Raw genomic sequence first — 20,563 nt, forward strand, 5'->3', positions numbered from 1 at the left:
TATATTTTATACAATCGTTTTGAGGTATACTTAATTTATAGTATGCAATGATGTTAGAAGAAAAAAGAGGTAGATAGGTTACATAAACCACATTCGATGTTTACAACTGGCACTCAAAATACATTTCAGCGGCGTTGTCAAAGGTGCGATGACAGTGCGGCGACTGAGCTCAAGTTTGCTAATTAGCATAGTTTTAACGTGCCACTTGCGGTATGTCCGCGTATAACCTATCTAACTCTTTTTTCTTCTAACATCATTGGTAATATGTTTTTGGTATGAGAGTAAGTTAATAAACTTTCTGTCAACATAAAAGCCAATTTAAGCCATCATGTGATGTGAAATGTACCTAAAGGAGGCCGCTTATCAGCGCACATTGTGCATTTGTTTGTACACTCTGAATAATATAACAATTGTACATAGAACATGCACTAATATAATGCAACTATACTTAAGTCATATAGTTACAGTGCCTATATGTGCACTGGTTACCAACAAACGGATTGGACCGCCTCCGTGGCGTAGTGGTGTAGTGGATTTACTTGACGGAGGTCCTGGATTAGATCCCCGGCTGGGCCGATTGAGGTTAACTGGTCCAGGTCTGGCTGGTGGGAGGCTTCGACCGTGGCTAGACCCTACCGACAAAGACGTACCGCCAAGCGATTTAGCCTTCCGGTACGATGTAATATAGAAACCAAAAGGTGTGGATTTCATCCTACTCCTAACAAGTTAGCACGCTTCCATCTTAGATTGCATTATCACTTACCATCAGCTGAGATTGTAGTCAAGGGCTAACTTGTAAGGAACAAAAAAAATGTAAAAAAGAGGGTATAAATCGCTAGTCATTTCACACATAATAATAATTATAATTAACTTGTTCTTAAATTAATATAAATAAATTACATTAATAAGCTTACAACAAATAAATATAGTAAATATATTTTAAATAACATTTTATACCTAAAAAGACAATACATAATTTAAAATAGAAATTAAATATCACGTGTCTCAAACGGTGAAGGAAAACATCGTGAGGAAACCTGCACATCGGAGAATTTTTTTAATTCTTTGCGTGTTTGAAGTCTGCCAATCCGCATTGGGCCAGCGTGGTGGACTATTGGCCTAACCCCTCTCATTCTGAGAGGAGACTCGAGCTCAGCAGTGAGCCGTATATGGGTTGATAACGACGAATTTAAAATAAATAGATTATGAAATGACATGCATATCAACCTTCATTTCTAATTTGTCCTCACTATCCGATAAGCCCACACGCCTGCAGCGCTAACGGCTTGACGTCCGATAAAACTGACATCATGCCGATCGCGACCAACACACGATCACTTTTATCGGCTGTCATGCCGTTAGCGCTGCAGGCATGTGAGCTTACTTGATCGTCAGTGGCGGACATAACAATGCATTGACCGACCGAGACCTTGTATGACTGTATTTACATAATTAACTACACTATTGTGTACTTTTAATTATTAGGTCACACTTGCCTCTTTGGTTCAGTAGTTAGACAATGTGGTTTAGGATCACGAGGTCCTGGGTTCAAATCCTGAGCCGCGCTATGAGATACTAACTAAGTTATTCTTTCTTCGTCATCAACCCATATTCGACTCACTGCTGAGCTCGAGTCTCCTCTCAGAATGAGAGGGGTTAGGCCAATTGTCTACCACGCCGGTCCAATGCGGATTGGCAGACTTCACACACGCAGATAATTAAGATAATTCTCTGTAATGCAGGTTTCCTCACGATGTTTTCCTTCACCGATTGAGACACGGGATATTTAATTTCATAAAATGCACACAACTGTAAAGTTGGAGGTGCATGCACCGGACTGGATTCGAACCCATACCCTCCGGAATCGGAGGCAGAGGTCATATCCACTGGGCTATCACGGCTCTATTATTCTTTCTTGCATGCAAGTAAAGGATGACGAACTTGTATAATATTGTTAATTTAAAAAAAAAAATAAAATAAAATGTTAAAAATAAATTTATAACATTTTATTTTTATGACATTTTGATAAGCAATACTTAAAATTATTTTTAAACATACCATCACTATTAAGTTTGATTCAAATAATTGCTGTAGACTTTTTAGTTACTCGTGTCTTTATAAATTGCAGTAAAACCAGAAATGGTCGAATGCATATTTTACGAGTAGGTATATTGTTATTTGTGTATTCTCAACAAATAAATGAATGAGCCTTCTTGTCCGGAGACCTTTCGAACTGAATGCGACAGGTAGATACTTGGCGTATCCATCCCATATGTGTGGTACTCCACACAACTAAAGCTCTTATAAAACAACAAAGGTTAAAAAAAACATGGTAGACACTCGCTGTGTAAACAAACCAATCCTTTAAGCAATGATATTAAATACTGTTAGATGTGTTACTAGCGATTGAAAAATGAGGCGTTCAAAAGAGGAAGTTATAGTCAACTTAATGTTTTTTGACGGCCTCCGTGGCGCAGTGGTATGCGCGGTGGATTTACAAAACGGAGGTCCTGGGTTCGATCCCCGGCTGGGCAGATTGAGATTTTCTTAATTTGTCCAGGTCTGGCTGGTGGGAGGCTTCGGGCGTGGCAAGTTACCACCCTACCGGCAAAGACGTACCGCCAAGCGATTTAGCGTTCCGGCACGATGCCGTGTAGAAACCGAAAGGGGTGTGGATTTTCATTCTCCTCCTAAAGTTAGCCCGCTTCCATCTTAGACTGCATCATCACTTACCATGTACCACCGTAACATGTACCACATTCTAGCAAATAAATGATTTGATTTGATTTTTGATTTGATACCATCAGGTGAGATTGTAGTCAAGGGCTAACTTGTAAAAGAATAAAAAAAAAATGTTAGTTGTGTACAACAAAGAACGTTATTTAAAAAACAAATAATACCTAAATATCGTCTACAATGTCGAGTTGTGTGATCAGGAAGTGTAAAAACTATATATGCATAAATATATAATGGAATTAAAGACAAAATTGTCCATGTGTGCGCTCAGTGTTGTAGCCTATTATTCAGATCACTTTTTGCGATGATTTTGTAGGGACGTAACCGATCTATAGTATAAAAATTATCCTTGCCCATAAGTATAAACAATACTCCACACAATAGGCTACTCGCCTGCTGTACAAAACTAAAAAGATTTTTTGCATATACGCAGTTTAGATGCCTAGAAACTCTAATCACATTTTTATTTGTGAAAATAATCTCGAACTGTAATATTTTTACAAAACAAAATTGTATTTTTATCATGTCACCGCAAACGCGGTTAGGAATAGATAGATATCTTTTGGATAGGAAATATGTAGTAAAATGCTGAGTTAGGGCCTTTTTCTAGATATGTAACATATTGCAGGGCGCTCTTCTTTTTTTGCTCTAGCTATAAGCTATATATTTAAAATTTATTATTGTAATGTGTGGCACTGCCTAAAAATAAAGATATTTCTTTCTTTCTTTCTTTAAACGCCAATCGAGGGGTTAGGCCAATAGTCCACCACGCTGGCCCAATGCGGATTGGCAGACTTCACACACGCAGAGAATAAAGAAATTCTCTGGTGTGCAGGTTTCCTCACGATGTTTTCCTTCACCGTTTGATACACGTGATATTTATTTTCTTAAAATTCACACAACTGAAAAGTTGGAGGTGCATGCCCCGGACCGGATTCGAACCCACACCCTCCGGAATCGGAGGCAGAGGTCATATCAACGGGGATATCACGGCTCTTTTAAAAAAAAACCTGTACAAACTATTGGACTGGATATTTTTTTTTGTTCGGAATTTTAGTTACTCAGAAGCTACAGTTCGTTTCATGTAGGATGGTGCGGGTGACAGTTTCACTCTTGAAAGTTTACCGCGATTCACGATAACAGTAGGTACGTATTAAGAACGTCATATAGGCGACTGACACCGTACCCATGCTATCTGAAAAACACTTTAGGGTATCTCGCAGCCTAAAACAAAGTAGATCTGGCTCTCGCAGGCTCTCGATCCATTATAGAGTGCAGTTCTCGGAAAGCGAACGCACTGCGGAGGAGGGAGGAGGAAAACGTCGCTATTTACTGCAATCCACGTGATGCAGCTTACTCACTGCTTGCATTTGATATTTGTCTAACACTCGTGATTAGGTGCCGGTCTGTGAATATCTTGGTCTAAGGGCTCCCACACACGGGCCACCTGCCACAACCACAAAACTCCGCTACCGGCATATTTCCTGTAGTTTCATACATTTTGACGTACATTTTTTTGACGGCCTCCGTGGCGCAGTGGTATGCGCGGTGGATATACAAGACGGAGGTCCTGGGTTCGATCCTTGGCTGGGCAGATTGAGATTTTCTTATGAGGCTTCGGCCGTGGCTAGTTACCACCCTACCGGCTAAGACGTACCGCCAAGCGATTTAGCGTTCCGGTACGATGCCGTGTAGAAGCCGAAAGGGGTGTGGATTTTCATCCTCCTCCTAACAAGTTAGCCCGCTTCCATCTTAGACTGCATCATCACTTACCATCAGGTGAGATTGTAGTCAAGGGCTAACTTGTAAAGAATAAAAAAAAAAGAACGAAACGTCGCCACACGCCACTCGCGCGATTATTATACTGCATGTATGGGTTACAAAAGTAGCAGCCACCGACCACAAGTGGCTGTCGCGCGCTTCAGCTACTTTTGTGGTCCCTTCTTGCTTCTTGTAGCGGCGTTAGTGGTTGTAGCGTGTGGCCCGTGTGCGGCGACACTACAATCCGGCATAAGAAATATGTAACTTCATCTGTTATTTATTAGTGACTAGCGGACCCGGTCAAGCTTCGTTTTGACATAAGTGCACTTATTCTCTATCCCTACTCTATCCTTCTATACCTCTACCCCTACCCTACCCCTACCGCTTGACTCTTAAACGTTTGTATGGGAAATAGAAAAGGGTTGTTTTTATGGTTTTCCCGGCTATTATACTATTTTTTTTTACCTTTAAAACCTTCCCTATACCTCCACGAACATTTCAAGACCAAGATAAGATAAATCCGTTCAGCCGTTCTCGAGTTTTAGCGAGACTAACGAACAGCAATTCATTTTTATATATATAATAAAAATAGATAATAAATAAATGATAGATAATGCACGCACGACTATAACTGATCGTGTATTGGTCGCTGCGTGCATGATGGCTCGACTTATGAAACGTCTTCGCTTCCGTTTGCGCTGCAGAAACGTGAGAATAATTGATCGTCATTGGCTGAATTTTTTTTTATTCACAGACAGATTGCAAACAAGTTGCCTATACTACATCTATCGATCCCTCGATGTGTTACTGTTTACCAACAAACAAATTAAAAACGCAAGTACCCCTTAAAAAAAAAGCAAAAAAAAAAGTTTTTAAATTGTGCCACACACAATACCTTTTTACTATTGTAGTGTCTGATACCTCAACCATGGGCAAGTCAAACCCAAAGTAGTATAAGCATCAGAACACCACTATGTCATGTTTTGTTATAATAGCATTATTATAAGTCATATATGTCACTATGATAAGTCATATAATATACTAGCTGACGCCGCGCGGTTTCACCCGCGTAGTTCTCGTTTCTGAAGGAATACGGAAATAAAATATAGCCTATAGCCTTCCTCGATAAATGGGCTATCTAACACTGAAAGAATTTTTCAAATAAGACCAGTAGTTCCTGATATTAGCGCGTTCAATCAATCAAACTCTTCAGCTTTATAATATTAGTATAGATAACATATTGCTTACCCTACCTATAAACCTTGTGCACGCCACAGCCACCGTTATAATAACTTACTAATAATCACATTGCCTCAATTTGCAGCGGCGCAAACGCTACGGATGCGCGCGCTAACAAGGTTTTAGTGCGTTTTAATGTAACCAATCAACTGAACATCTATTCGTACATGATGCGAACTTTATTGTCCGTGTTAGAGGCTTTTAAGTGAAACATGAGAAAACGACACCCAATAAAATATTATGTGTAATATAAAGGCACGTTCAGATGACACAAATAGAACGCGCGTAATAGGTACTTGTACGATCGCACGTCGCAATCATAACTATACATTTTACGTGGCGCGCTTTATATCTAAAGGACATTGGAAACGACAAAAGATGTTTAATTTTGTTAGTCAAACTTGATTTTTCATCAAATAATGTTTGATAAACACTTCAAATAATGCCACAAACTTACATGTTCGATTTGGCAAAAAGTTCGAAGAGACGCTTTGAAAAGTATACGAAAAACAATAAACCTGTTCCGCACGGTAATTTTAATCTATACTAATATTATAAAGAGGTAAAGTTTGTAAGTTTGTAAGTTTGTCACATTTTTTAAATGGGGTAATCTTCGGACCTACTGGTCCGATTTTAAAAATTCTTTCACCAGTAGAATGCTACATTATCGGGGAGTGCTATAGGCTATATTTTATATTGGTATCATATATATTACCCGAGTTATCACAGTTTTTGTCATACAGGTCGGACTGAATATCCTCTTAAACAGACTTATTCGCATGCGCTGCCTTAACTATTGTGTAAAATTGAAATTAATGTATGGAGACTCTATATATCTTTAAAAGATCTACAAAAAAGTCCGCGACACCCTATATCTATCTTCTATATATTAGCAGATATAGTACCTTTTGTGTTTTAATTTTATATACTTAGGTTTACGTCATTATTTATACAACTAAACTTTAATCCTTATTAAAATAAATTATTTAATAATCACAAGGATATTATGGAGATAAGATTTGCCCTTTACAGTATGTTAATTACTTAAATAGTTTCGGAGATAATACAAAATTTCTAAAAGATGCAGAAATTCCGCTATATGACGCCCGGCGCTTTAATTTACGTAGTTCCCGTTCCTGTGTGAATATGGGGATCAAACATAGCCTATGACACTCGCAAATAACGTAGCTTCCTATTGGTAAAACATTTTTCCAAATCGGTCCAGTAGATCCAGTGATTACCTCCTACAACCACACGAACTTTACCTCTTTATATTATTAGCATAGAAGTCTCTATTTCTCTTGGTCATACCACCACTTTCGAAGGACTGGACCGATTTTGCTAACGGTAGGAGTAAGATAGAGAAGTTACAGGGTAGGGTAGGGTACGGGTAGGGAAGCGTAGGGGTAGTGTAGGGGTAGGGTAGGTTTAGGGCCGGGTTTAGGGTAGTGGTAGGGTAGGGGTAGAGGTATGGTAGTGATAGGGTAGAGGTACGGGTAGGATAGGGAAGTGGTAGGGTAGGGGTAGGATAGGCGTGAGATAGGGGTATGGGTGGGATAAGGGTAGGAAAGGGATAGGGTATGGGGAGGGTAGGGGTAGGATGGGGGTAGGGTGTAGGTAAGGTAGGGGTAGGGTAGGGGTAGACTTGGGGTAGGGTGGGGGTAGGGGTAGGGTAGGGTAGGGTAGGGGTAAGGTAGATGTAGGGGTTGGGTAGGGTAGGGTTGGGGTAGGGGTAGGGTAGGGGTAGGGTAGGGTAGGGGTAGTAGTAAAGTTGACATCGAAATTTACGCGGACGAAGTCGCGGGCGTCCGCTAGTTATACATATAATATCATGGTGCATGATTCAAAACTTGAGTGACTTTTGACGCAAAATCTCAGGAGAATCTCGTGATTTCGATATACGTAACACTGACCTGCAGATCATTTTGCGTTGGAACCTTGGCTGTATTGGTTTTTATGTATTTATTTAATACTATTCAAGCAATACCATTATAAAATATAATTAATATTAAATATACAAGTCACACTTTTATTATATAATGCAAGCTAAGGATGCCCAGTCTGGGCGTTGCGTTTTTGTCGATAACATATAAAACGCACAGTCCCACAGTCTAACGCACGTTTACGGTTTGACCATCTGAACATACTAAGAGTAGAAGATGAGTATTCTGAGAGATATATTTTTTTTTTATTCTTTACAAGTTAGCCCTTGACTACAATCTCACCTGATGGTAAGTGATGATGCAGTCTAAAATGGAAGCGGGCTAACTTGTTAGGAGGAGGATGAAAATCCACACCCCTTTCGGTTTCTACACGGCTTCGTACCGGAACGCTAAATCGCTTGGCGGTACGTCTTTGCCGGTAGGGTGGTAACTAGCCACGCCCGAAGCCTCCCACCAGCCAGACCTGGACAAATTAAGAAAATCTCAATCTGCCCAGCCGGGGATCGAACTCAGGACCTCCGTCTTGTAAATCCACCGCACATACCACTGCGCCACGGAGGCCGTCCGTATAACTTCATCTGTTATTTATTAGTGATAATAAATAATGTACCTACATATTAAAATAATGAGATTTATTTTAATATGTAGGTAGGTATATTATTATGAGCTCACCTTCAGCGGGATTCGAGACAGCATCGTGAACCAGCGACGCCAAGCAGCCCGATAGACCTGGAACATTCAATGTTTTCACATTAGTTCCAATCTAATCTAATCTAAATATGTATATGTTTAAAAGCAAAAGGTCACGCTTGAGGTTGAAAGATAAAACTTTGCGGGGAGGTTTGTACGGTTTTTGCGACAGGGTCGGATAAAGGAGGTCTAAGATCAGACGGAGTTTGGCGTTCGCTAGTATTCAAAGAAGCAGACTTTACAATTCTTGATATGAGAAAAATAGTTACAACAATTTCGATTGATGGATTTCCTCACGACAAAGATGCTTAGAGACAATCAGATCTTCGTTTTCACTTGAGTAATGAAGTTTGCAATGTCATGTCCCATTTTTTTCATGTTAGGATCTGATGATGGCATCCTGGAGAAATTGAGGGGAACTTTCGAAAGTTGTAGGGACGGCTAGTGCGTTTGTTAGTGTTTCCATAAGGTATTTTAAACCACTACAATTTTATGAAGGTCTGGAGTTGGTCTGATGATGGAGCCGAAACACAGACGATGGAACTCGTCAACGATTTACAGCAGTCACCTTTTGTTTGGGCTTGATTAATTTGTATTGATGAGTACTTTCCACCTATATGGGTTGTGACTGTATTAAGGGTCTGGTGATGAAGACGAGGGACAGTGAAGAGAACTCCTCGACGGTTCACAGTAGCTACCTCGTGTTTGGACTTGATAAATTTGTACTGATGAGAACTTTCCACCTAGATGGATTGTGACTGTATTAAGGGTCTGGTGATGAAGACGAGGGACAGTGAAGAGAACTCCTCGACGGTTCACAGTAGCTACCTTGTGTTTGGACTTGATAAATTTGTGTTGATGAGAACTTTCCACCTAGATGGATTGTGACTGTATTAAGGGTCTGATGATGAAGACGAAGCACAGTGAAGAGAACTCCTCGACGGCTCACAGTAGCTACCTTGTGTTTGGACTTGATAAGTTTGTATTGATAAGAACTTTCCACTTAGATAGGTTGTGACTGTACACACGCAGTAGGTATGCTAACACTAAAAATAAAAAAATAAAAATTTTAATAAAAAAAATTCAACCGACTTCCAAGTCAAAAAATAACTTTAACTAAAAAGCAAAAAATAACATCCTATCTATGTGCTACCTTCTGATCAGTTTGAAGGCGGTGCCAAGCCAGTGTCGTGTTTTAATTAAAGCTGTTTCTGAAAGAACCACAAAAATTTTGTAGTTAAAACGTGTTTAATTAAAACATCACTGGCTTGGCACCGCCTTCAAACTGATCAGAAGGTAGCACATAGATAGGATGTTATTTTTTGCTTTTTAGTTAAAGTTATTTTTTGACTTGGAAGTCGGTTGAATTTTTTTTATTAAAATTTTAAAACAGTAAAGTTAAGTTTCTTGCCGGCACCTCAGCACAGCCTTCCGACATTTGAAAAGTAAAACCTACTTGAAACAAACGAAATTGAATATAAATGAAAAACGTACTAAACTCAAACAGGTTGATTTTTGACTTTTTCCTCTTTGTCCACCAAAAGGAACTGAGACAGCGAATAATTCGTCAAGAATGATGATGAAACGATGCGATTCGGAGAACAAATCACCAATCCTGACAAATAGAATAATAGCATCCAACAATGGTCGCAACTCGCAATGTACCTACGCCAGTGATTCGATCTATTTTAAACTTATCACAGAAGCGTGAATCAGCACGCGCGACGCACGACAGAAGGACTAAGGACTCGTTTACAGGGCGCCGCTAACCGTGCGATCGACGTCGTCGTAATGTGTCGCGTGTCTCCGACATAGTCACTCATCTCTAGATATATCGTATTCTCAGTGCGAGTAAATTTAGCATTTTTGCCTAATTGGCTCAGATCTAGGCTTGTGAGTGCTGATATAGGCTTCGACAATAGCTGGTTACCTACTTACCGGAAAAGACGTACCGGCATGCAACTAACGTTGCAATGACACCGTTTGAAAACCATTAGAGGTATTTATAGAACAAAACATTACTCCATTCAAATTCGTGTGCTAACTGCTAACACTTTAGACTGCATCATAAGCGCCTTTAGCAGTCAACAGTTCAACAAACTCGAATTCGTCTCTGTCTCTCGCTATCTATATTATCATTTATATTCTAATGTAAAAAAAACAATAACGAACGTATCATGACGATTCAAAATGACCTAATGTTGTTACTGAAGATGAATATTTTCATGATTCATTTTCATTTTTACTATTGTACAAAACAGAGATAGATAAGGACAAATTCGAGACACATACCCAGTCCAATCAATCAATCAAGCAAGGGCTAGGATGTCATTAAATAAAATAAGCGATAATTTGATTTATTCAACACTATGCAGGTCGCAATTGCGGTACTTCAGTGTGAACTTACCTTTAGCCTGCGAATTGTTATTAGTCTCAAGGACAGCTATGCTAATTCCAGTAGCTCATAAAATGGTTTCTCTTCTCACTTCACTTAAGACTAAGACATTATGTGTAAAAGGTGCTGGAATGGCGACTCCGCACCGGAAAGCGCAGTGTTGCTCGGCCAAGTAGGTGGACTGATGGCACTAGCAGGTTACATGGAGGGAGGCCTCCGTGGCGCAGTGGTATGCGCGGTGGATATACAAGACGGAGGTCCTGGGTTCGATCCCCGGCTGGGCAGACTGAGATTTTCTTAATTTGTCCAGGTCTGGTTGGTGGGAGGCTAGTTACCACCCTACCGGCAAATACGTACCGCCAAGCGATTTAGCGTTCCGGTACGATGCCGTGTAGAAACCGAAAGGGGTGTGTATTCATCCTCCTCCTAACAAGTTAGCCCGCTTCCATCTTAGATGCATCATCACTTACCATCAGGTGAGATTGTAGTTAAGGGCTAACTTGTAAATATAAAAAAAAAGAATACTCATCATATTAGCCGATGGATGCCCACTGCTCGAGGCCTTTTGTAGGGGTGCATAAGTGGCTTGTTGTATTTGACGAAGTATATTAAAGCAGACGCCCATCACCACCGCCGACATGCCGCGGTAGCTCAGACCAATTATAGAAGGACCTGTATCGCACTCATAGTCACGAACAAAATTGTCTGTCATTTTCTGAAGAAAACGAGCTTAGATTTGGTATATATCTTATACTAAACTAGAAGTTTTTGCCCGTTTTTTACATAATTCAATAAATAAATTAATTAAACAAATAAAAAAACCCGACTGCATAAATTATACAAAAGCTGAAAAGAAAAAAAACAAGCTCAGTCCAGAAGTGTAGAAAGCAATTAAAAAACATTCGAAAACACACAGTAAAAACAGTAATTTTAACACACAAAAAGGTATTTTTACGGAGCTCTTTAACCAACGAACACGATTACAACTATTTAACATCGATTCTACAGAGGCAGTTTTTATAATCGCATTAGATCGTTGATCATATACTTTGACAGAAAAGTAACGTCTAGCGAGGCAGGTCCTATACAATAATTGGTCTGAGCGCGGTAGACATGCCAACAGTTACCGTACCGTGCGTGATGTGGTCGTGCCGGTGCCTGGTGAGCTGCGACAGCGTGTGCTTGCTCTGCTCGTAGGTCGCGAAGAAGCAGGCGTGCGCCGGGCCCGCGCCCATCACCACCGCCGACATGCCGCGGATGGGCCTGCGCGTGCCAACAAAGAATAAAAAATAATGTATTTATTTGCCCACGTATACACATAACAATATATATAATAATGGACAATAGAAACAACCAAATGGAAGGGTCCATCAGGTAAAAGAAAAGTCGGTAGACCAAAACAGCGATGGGAAGACGACATCGCTCAAGCAGTGGGGAGAAATTGGATTGACCAAGCCAAGGACAGGGAATGGTGGAAAAGGTTGGGGGAGGCCTATACCCAAAATGGGGTCCATATCCCAAATAATTTAGATCTAAGTTAAACACTAACATTAACTAACACTATATTATAAGTACATTTGTAAAAAAAATTTATCACTAAAAAATGTAAAAACTGAGGATATTGGAATAAAAAGGCTTTATTTATTTATTTATTTTATACACATAACTGATGAGTCAAGATCCTTAGCGACTTGGACTTTGCAGCTTGATAACAATAGCCGCGCATGCTATACGGTACCAATGTCGCGCCAAATATGGCCTCTTAAAACACAAGAGCGGCGTACAAAGATGGACAAAAAAATTAAAAATATATATATTTAGTTAAACGCTGTGGTACAGAGCCGTGATAGCCCAGTGGATATGACCTCTGCCTCCGATTCCGGAAAGTATGTGTTCGAATCCGATCAGGGGCATGCACCTCCAACTTTTCAGTTGTGTGCATTAAAAAAAAATAAATATCACGTGTCTCTAACGGTGAAGAAAAACATCGTGAGGAAACCAGATAATTTTCTTAATTCTCTGCGTGTGTGTAGTCTGCCAATCCGCATTGGGCCAGCGTGATGGACTATTTGGCCTAACCCCTCTCATTCTGAGAGGAAACTCGAGCTGAGCAGCGGGCCGAATATGAGTTGATAATGTGGTATAGTGTATCTGTATACCCAAGTTACTATTAAGTGACCCTTACGTTTGTGATTACTCTCGAGTAATATTGATGAAACGAGTAATATTGATGAGAATATTGATGAGTTGATCGAGAGTGTAATTGATAACTTCATGACATTCAGGGGTTTTTCAAAATTTTCAATTTCATCTGTTCACTTTGTCTCTATACTTTGTATTGGACCACGGGAAATCAGAATATGTACGCGAGCTAAGTCTACACAAACTATACTGTTATGTAGTATACTATAGTAGAGCTAATATCAATAAACAAACAGATAACTGTCCAGTAGCAGTTAGCAACGTAAACACTGTTACGACACCGCGGCCGGCGACCGATGTGTTTACCTCCCCGCGTCACTCGCACCGGCCGAGTCAACGTACAGGCTGAGAGTTAAGGGTCTTTTACATCTGACCTTAGGGCGTCGCACATTGTGATCAGGCCCTGATCCAGCGGGAGGCACGGGGCATATTCCCAGTGTGTATAAGTGTGGCAAAATTTATTTAATTAGTCCAGTAGATTCGGAGAAAATTGACTGTGACAGAAGGACATTCGAGAGATCTTACAAGGGTTCAGTTTTTATACGTAGATAGATGGATTGTGTGAAAGAGGACATGTGTATAAAAGGAGTGGAGGATGAGTTGACGAGTAATAGAGACGAATGGAAAAGATTGACATATTTTTCCGACCCCACTTAAGTGGGATAAGGGTAAGGAGATGATGATGACATACGTTCGGAACCCTAAAAAAAGTCTTTTGGAGTATGGAAAAGGCGGCAAAGTTTATTTTTGCCCGGAGGGGCGAAATTGCTGTATAAAGCCCTGATTGTGACCATCATGTGTGCCTGCCAGTCTCGGCGAGTGGGAAGTAGCGAGGAAAGCAGACGAGACGTAGTGTGGCAACTTTACTAATCCTCAACTCATGTTTCTCGTCTCTTTAATTAGTCGGTTTTTAAGCTTAAGTAATTGTGTGGGCAGAGAGGCCAAAATCGCAACAACGCGAGGAGCACTGCATATCATAGTGTGGCAATCCCATTACAGAAAAACCGCTCCAATTCTGCTGAAAAAAAAAAATAGACCTTTTGCGGTGACTTCCAAACACCATGGATCTAAGCCGCAGATTTCATATTAAAAGGGGGCAACTTACATGAGGAACTTTGTGTAAAAGTCTGTATATCTAAGTAATAAAAGTTAAAAGGACAGGGATTACTTTGCGGAAGAAGTTACGGCGTTTGCTAGTTTTTGTATATTCGTAAGAAAAAAATAATGACTTGTTTGTTCTTGCACACAATTTAGATTAGTCTCTTAAATTAGTAAACAAGAAATGACACACGCTATTAACTGGTATATTAAGCTTAGTTCGTTCTAAGGATTTTATTTGATTGAGATGTGAAGTAACTGTCATTATTAAAAAATCGAATAACCTAACCTAATAGACTAGTTGACACTTTTTAAAGGGTCTTAAATTGTTCATTATTGGATAGAAGCAGGCGTTACTTTGCGGAAGTTCATCATGATTATATAATGATTTATTTATTTTGCTATCATCCGCGAAAATTCGGCGAACCCATGCGACAACGTCACCCAGGTCCGACAAAATACTCTCTACGTACGTTTCACCCCGAAACCGGAGCATCCTCAGGAGATGTTGACTCTACAACTTTGACTTAGACTTTGCGATTGCACGTTGTAGAGTCAACATCTCCTGAGGATGCTCCGGTTTCGGGGTGAAACGTACGTAGAGAGTATTTTGTCGGACCTGGGTGACGTTGTCGCATGGGTTCGCCGAATTTTCGCGGATGATAGCAAAATAAATAAATCATTATATAATCTTGTTCATTATTGTTCTACTATATTCTTTTGAATCATGTGAACAATAATGAACTATCATCATCATCATCATATCACACTAAACCATACGGTGTTTGACAACATTATTTAGTTATTAATTAGTTTGACGTTTACTGCTTTAGTAACATTATGTAACATCGTGACGTCACAAAATGGACGACAGCGTTATTTCAGTTTGGAAAAGCTATATAATTTTTAAATTAAGATTCCTATGAAATCCTAAACTTTTGATAATTAATATTGATATATTTCGGCCCCTATTCCATGTACTATACGAAAATAAATATCTCGGTTCCAAAAACGTGCGTTAGTAAAGCGTGTGCGTCAAAACATCCAATGTGCAGTCAATCTAAGAAATATAAACGTTGTGTGAGTGACGTCACTATACCGTTGCTATCGATAATGTAATGGATCGGCAATAACTTTCACTGTTAACAGGTTACCGTGGCACAGAATTAACTGCTAGCTATTTATTGTTTGTACTCGTACATGGGGCCAATGATATTTCATACTAGATATGGCGGCGGCCAAATGTGAAAAATTTACTTAAATTTCATTTAGTCGCTTAATAAACAACGAACGTTATTTACACAAACAATACCTAAATAATGTCTACAATGTCGAGTTGTGTGTTAACCCCATATTGCATGAATTATGAAGGAAATAAAATTATTTTTTGATGAAAATATATTTTATGTACCATGAACAACAATCATAATTAGAAAAAAAATATATAAGTTATTTTAGAAAACAGTATACGAAGCCATGTATGGCATGGCAGCGTGACGGCGTTCACGCTTGCCTAACAAAGAACAGAACCAACCCAATCCCCCACCAGGTGGACTGACGACATCAAGCGAGTCGCTGGGATTCGGTGGATGGCAGTCCCTACGAAATTCTTTTGTTCTGCAGTGGACGTCCATCGGTTGATGTGATAATCAATATTATAATTAGTTACTTACTAGATTTTATTACCGTGGTTAAAGACCACTGTCACCACAACAATGGCCAGTGACGTCATTTGCATTTAAATCAATAAAAACATCGCACTGCAACTGCATTGTTTACATAAATAATGGTGTCTTATTATTCGGTGACCTCTCGGACGCGGTCACTTTGCACTCCATGCACGCAAAATACTTTTTAGAGTTCCGTAGTCAACAAGGAACACTTATAGTAGCTTCAATAGCTCAACGGTAAGAGCGGTCGGACTCAACACCGAGGGGTGGTGGTTCGATCCCCGCCCCGTTGGTCTATTGTCGTACCCACTCCTAATACAGTCTTTACCGACTAGTTGGAGGGGAATGGGAATATTGGTCATATTTAGAAAGATATAGCAAATGTTCTTTTATAAAAAAAAATAATTTCGCCATGTCTGTCTGTTCGTACACGATTTAGCTAAGAGACTATTATAAAAATAAGTAATCATCATTAACAACCCACATTTGGCTCACTGTTGAGCACGAGTCTCCTCTCAGAATGAGACGGGTTAGGCTAATAGTCCACAACGGCCCAATGTCACGTAGAAAATTAAGAAAATTCTCAGGCATACATAAATTTATACTATAGATCGGTTACGTCCCTACAAAATCACCGCAAAAAGTGATCCGAATAATAGGCTACAACACTGAGCGCACACATGTACAATTATGTCTTTAATTCCATTATATATTTATGTATACATAGGTTTCACACTTTCTCAACACACAACTCGACATTGTAGACGATATTTAGGTATTATTTGTTTAAATAACGTTAGTTGTTGACCACAAATAACATTGAGATGTGGAAATTTCCTCTTTTGAGCGCCTCATTTTTCATGACCTAGTAACACATCTAACAGTATTTAACATCATTGGCTATGCGCTTTCCTCATTATGTTTTTTGTATGACACGTGATATTTAATTTCTTAAAACGCACATAACTGCAAAGTTAAAGGCGCATGCCACGGACTGGATTCTAACCTACACCCTCCGAATCGACAAAGGTCGTATCTACTGGGCCATCACGGCTTTGCTTCGGCAAAAGAGGTACTAAACTCCCAAAATAATGGAGGTACGGAGTCGCAGGACGCTCGCATGTATCAAAGGTCGTACCTACTCGGAATCCCCATAAATCGTATCGATTGTTGCGCGGTGACCTTGGCCGCTACCGCACTTGGAAATCAACACATCACGCAACAAATCATTTACTATTCCAAGTCAAAGTCAAAGTTGTTTTATTCCAATAGAAACGTAATAGCTTAGGGACTTCGATAGACGGGATTCGAGGAGCATTTTTTACTAATTCTATGATGACAGTTTTTTAAATTGTATTTAAATTAAGAGTATGCTAATAGTAAAACAATTTTGTAAAAGTAACAGGGTATCTGCGATCATTACTTTCGGAGCTACAGGGATTTAAAGGGTCAGATTTGCGGCGCTGCTACGGATCCCTGAAAAACGCCCCATACAAAATAGTACGAACTAATGACGTCGTAGGCAATTAATGATCGTTAGTTTTGTATGGGTCGTTTAAACAAAATTACTAATATCTTTGTTATTTCTGCGTTTATGTTTATAGTTCACTAGCGGACACCCGCGACTTCGTCCGCGTGAAACTCGATGTAAACTTTCAACTACCCCTACCCAACTCTACCCCTACCCTACCCCTACCTTTACCTTGCTATAAACCTCACGGAGCCCGAGACCTTTCTAACGAATGCAAAACCGTGGAAATCGGTTCGTGCGTTCTGGAGTTATAGCGTCAGGAAGGAAAACCCGACTTATTTTTATATAGTAGATTTGTTAAAATATACATCTTCATGAGGTGCTCAACTTTTATATTTACGACAATTCATTCTGGTAGCTAACAAGGTTATTAGGTAATAAAAGATCCGCCCACACCTGTTGTTGGATAATCTTTCATAGATTATTTTGGTATAGGCGGGGAGGATGACTTGAGTAGAGTGTTAACTAGTTTTAAAAGACGTCTTTAACCCTACATACAACTGCTACAAGTTCGGGACTTCACTCAAAGTTTATTCTCTACCACTCAACAATCTTAGTGGGAATTGTTAGACCTCATAGGTTCCCATTCAAATTCAATACTGATGTCAACCATTTTTTTCCAACACGGGCATCATAAATGTCCAGGTGAGATACTAATCGGGCTTGAGCTTATTTAGTAAAAAAAAAATCATAATCAAGTATTAACTTATGACGAAACCCAATATTAATAGCCATTACACAGTTCATTTTAATAAGCAACTGTGTAGAATCGATTACGTTCACCATACATAGTTGCAAGCCAGAGTAATCTAAACAACAAGGCGACAGAAATGGCATTCTCCAAATCAAACTAAATATATTACTGTCGCTGTTGCCACAGATACTTGTCTCTAGCGCGTCGAGTGCGTAAACATTTCGCAGTGTGCGAAACATTATAGCATACTAGCTGACGCCTCGCGGTTTCATCCGCGTGGTTCCCGTTCCCGTAGGAATACAGGAATAATATATAGTCTATAACCTTTCTCGATAAATGGGCTATTCAACACCGAAAGAATTTTTCAAATCGGACCAGTAGTTCCTAAGATTAGCGCGTTCAATCAAACAAACAAACTCTTTAGCTGTATACTATTAGTATAGATTCTTTAAAAACGACGGTACTCTATAAATCCGGGATTTCTAACGTGGGGGTACTAGCTTTTCTAAGAGGGTAATAAGGCGGTAATATGTACCAGTGGCCAGAATTGCGGTTATATGAATGAGATAAAAAAGGCAACGTCCCACTGCAAACAGCAAAATTAAATGTTCCCACCGTTTATAAACCGAGTCGTGATAGCCCAGTGTATATGACCTCTGCCTCCGATTCCGGAGGGTGTGGGTTCGAATCCGGTCCGGGTCCTGCACCTCCAACTTTTCAGTTGTGTGCATTTAAAAAAATTAAATATCACGTGTCTCAAACGGTGAAGGAAAAACATCGTGAGGATACCTGCATACCAGAGAATTTCCTTAATTCTCTGCGTGTGTGAAGTCTGCCAATCCGCATTGAGCGTGGTGGACTATTGACCTAACCCCTCTCATTCTGAGAGGAAATTCGAGCTGAGCAGTTAGTCGAATATTGTAGCCTTATACTCTAAATATTAAAGACGGAACCAAGTTAAAAGTTACACATTACGCGTACCTGCGTGTCAAGATTACGCGAGCACGCCATTTCTATTGTCATTTGATATCTATGGTACAACTCTAATGGGTAATTTAAAACATACATCTCCATACAACTCGATCTCTAGCATACCGTGGACGCACGGAAATAGGTGTTTATTGTTTGATACATTAAGCACGCTTTACACGTGGCCAGTTTGCCTACTTGCAATGGCGATTTATATATAATAATTTAGAGCCGTGTTGGCCCAGTGGATATAACCTCTGCTTCCGATTCCGGAGGTTGTGGGTTCGAATCCGGTCCGGGGCAGGCACTTCTAACTTCTCAGTTGTGTGCATTTTAAGAAATTAAATATCATGTGTCTCAAACGGTGAAGGAAAAACATCGTGAGGTACGTGCATACCAAAGAATTTTCTTAATTTTCTGCGTGTGTGAAGTCTGTCAGCAGTGAGCCGAATATGCGTTGATAATGACGATATCCTATCACACCACATACATAAGTATCAACCTGAGACGTAGATTTTGTAATTACACCGGCCACTACGCTCTTCAGCTCGGAGCACAGCATTGCTGCTTAACGGTAGTACTTCCTCGGACGAGTTCTGTTACAAAAAGCTCTACCACTACAAAAAGCATCGGAATGTGTGCGGCCGCCGCAACACTAACGCATTTGCACTAAAGCCAAGTAAGTAGCGTTAGGACTATTCTTTAAGGATGTTTTTATAAACAGTTTCGAATTCACTATCTATCTCTCTTTGAATACATAGAATGAGAAATATAGAGATGAATTTGAAACTCGCAGTTGCGAGTTATACTATACATCGTTACAGAATAGTACTACTCGGCTCGTGTAAACCACGCTTTATAGAACGCAGTCGCCATCTCCGGGGAGAGCCCTAACTATTGCACAATGTTTGCAATCGATATTTTTATATTGCACTAGCGGATGCCGCGCCGTTTCACTCGCGTAGTTCCCCGTTCCCGTGGGAATTTGGGTATAAAATATACCCTATGTTAATTCTTCTAACATCACATATCTGCTAGTGAAAGTCCGGTCAAAATCGGTACAATCGTTTCAGAGAGTATCCGAAACAAACGAACAGATAGAACAAAACACAACAATTTAAAAATAAATCTTGAATTAAGTACCGTACCTATATACATATAAGTATGCTTATATAAATGCATTTAGGGAAAGTTGTTAAACCCTCTCCTTTAAGGAGCGAAGACTGGCCCTGCTAGCCTATTCGCTATTTTTCACCGACTTCAAAAAAAGGAGGAGGTTTTATGTATGTTCACCAATTTTTCGAAGACACCTGAACCGATTTGAAAAATTATTTTTTTGTTTGAAAGGGTTTGCTTTCCCATAGTAATCATGTCAGGATCTGATGATGGAATCCTGAAGAAATCGACAGAACTTTCGAATACTATAAGGGCAACTAGTGCGTTTGTTTTAAAGCACTATAATTCAATAAAGGTCTGGTGTCGATCTGATGATGTAGCCGAAGCACAGACGAGGGAACTCCTCAAAAGTTTACAGTAGCAAACAGTGTTTTGGCTTGATTGATTTGTATTAATGAGAACTTTACATCTAGATGGGTTGTGACTGTCATTAGGAGTCTGGTGATGGAGATGAGGGAC

The 20,563-nt window shown here is 39.8% G+C and overlaps 1 protein-coding gene across 1 annotated transcript in view; it reads right to left on the reverse strand.

Annotated features, from left to right (window-relative positions):
* Nucleotides 1-20,563, reverse strand: part of LOC112056850 (mitoferrin-2) — a 70,201-nt gene that overhangs the window by 20,576 nt on the left and 29,062 nt on the right. Inside the window, exons 3-4 of the mRNA XM_052889107.1 lie at nt 11,897-12,027; nt 8,352-8,408 (exon numbers count right to left, since the gene is read on the reverse strand). Of these exons, the coding sequence (XP_052745067.1) occupies nt 8,352-8,408; nt 11,897-12,027 (188 nt within the window). The remainder of the gene's footprint in view (nt 1-8,351; nt 8,409-11,896; nt 12,028-20,563) is intronic.

Source organism: Bicyclus anynana, chromosome 24 (genome assembly GCF_947172395.1).
Source record: "Bicyclus anynana chromosome 24, ilBicAnyn1.1, whole genome shotgun sequence".
Classification (NCBI taxonomy): domain Eukaryota; kingdom Metazoa; phylum Arthropoda; class Insecta; order Lepidoptera; family Nymphalidae; genus Bicyclus; species Bicyclus anynana.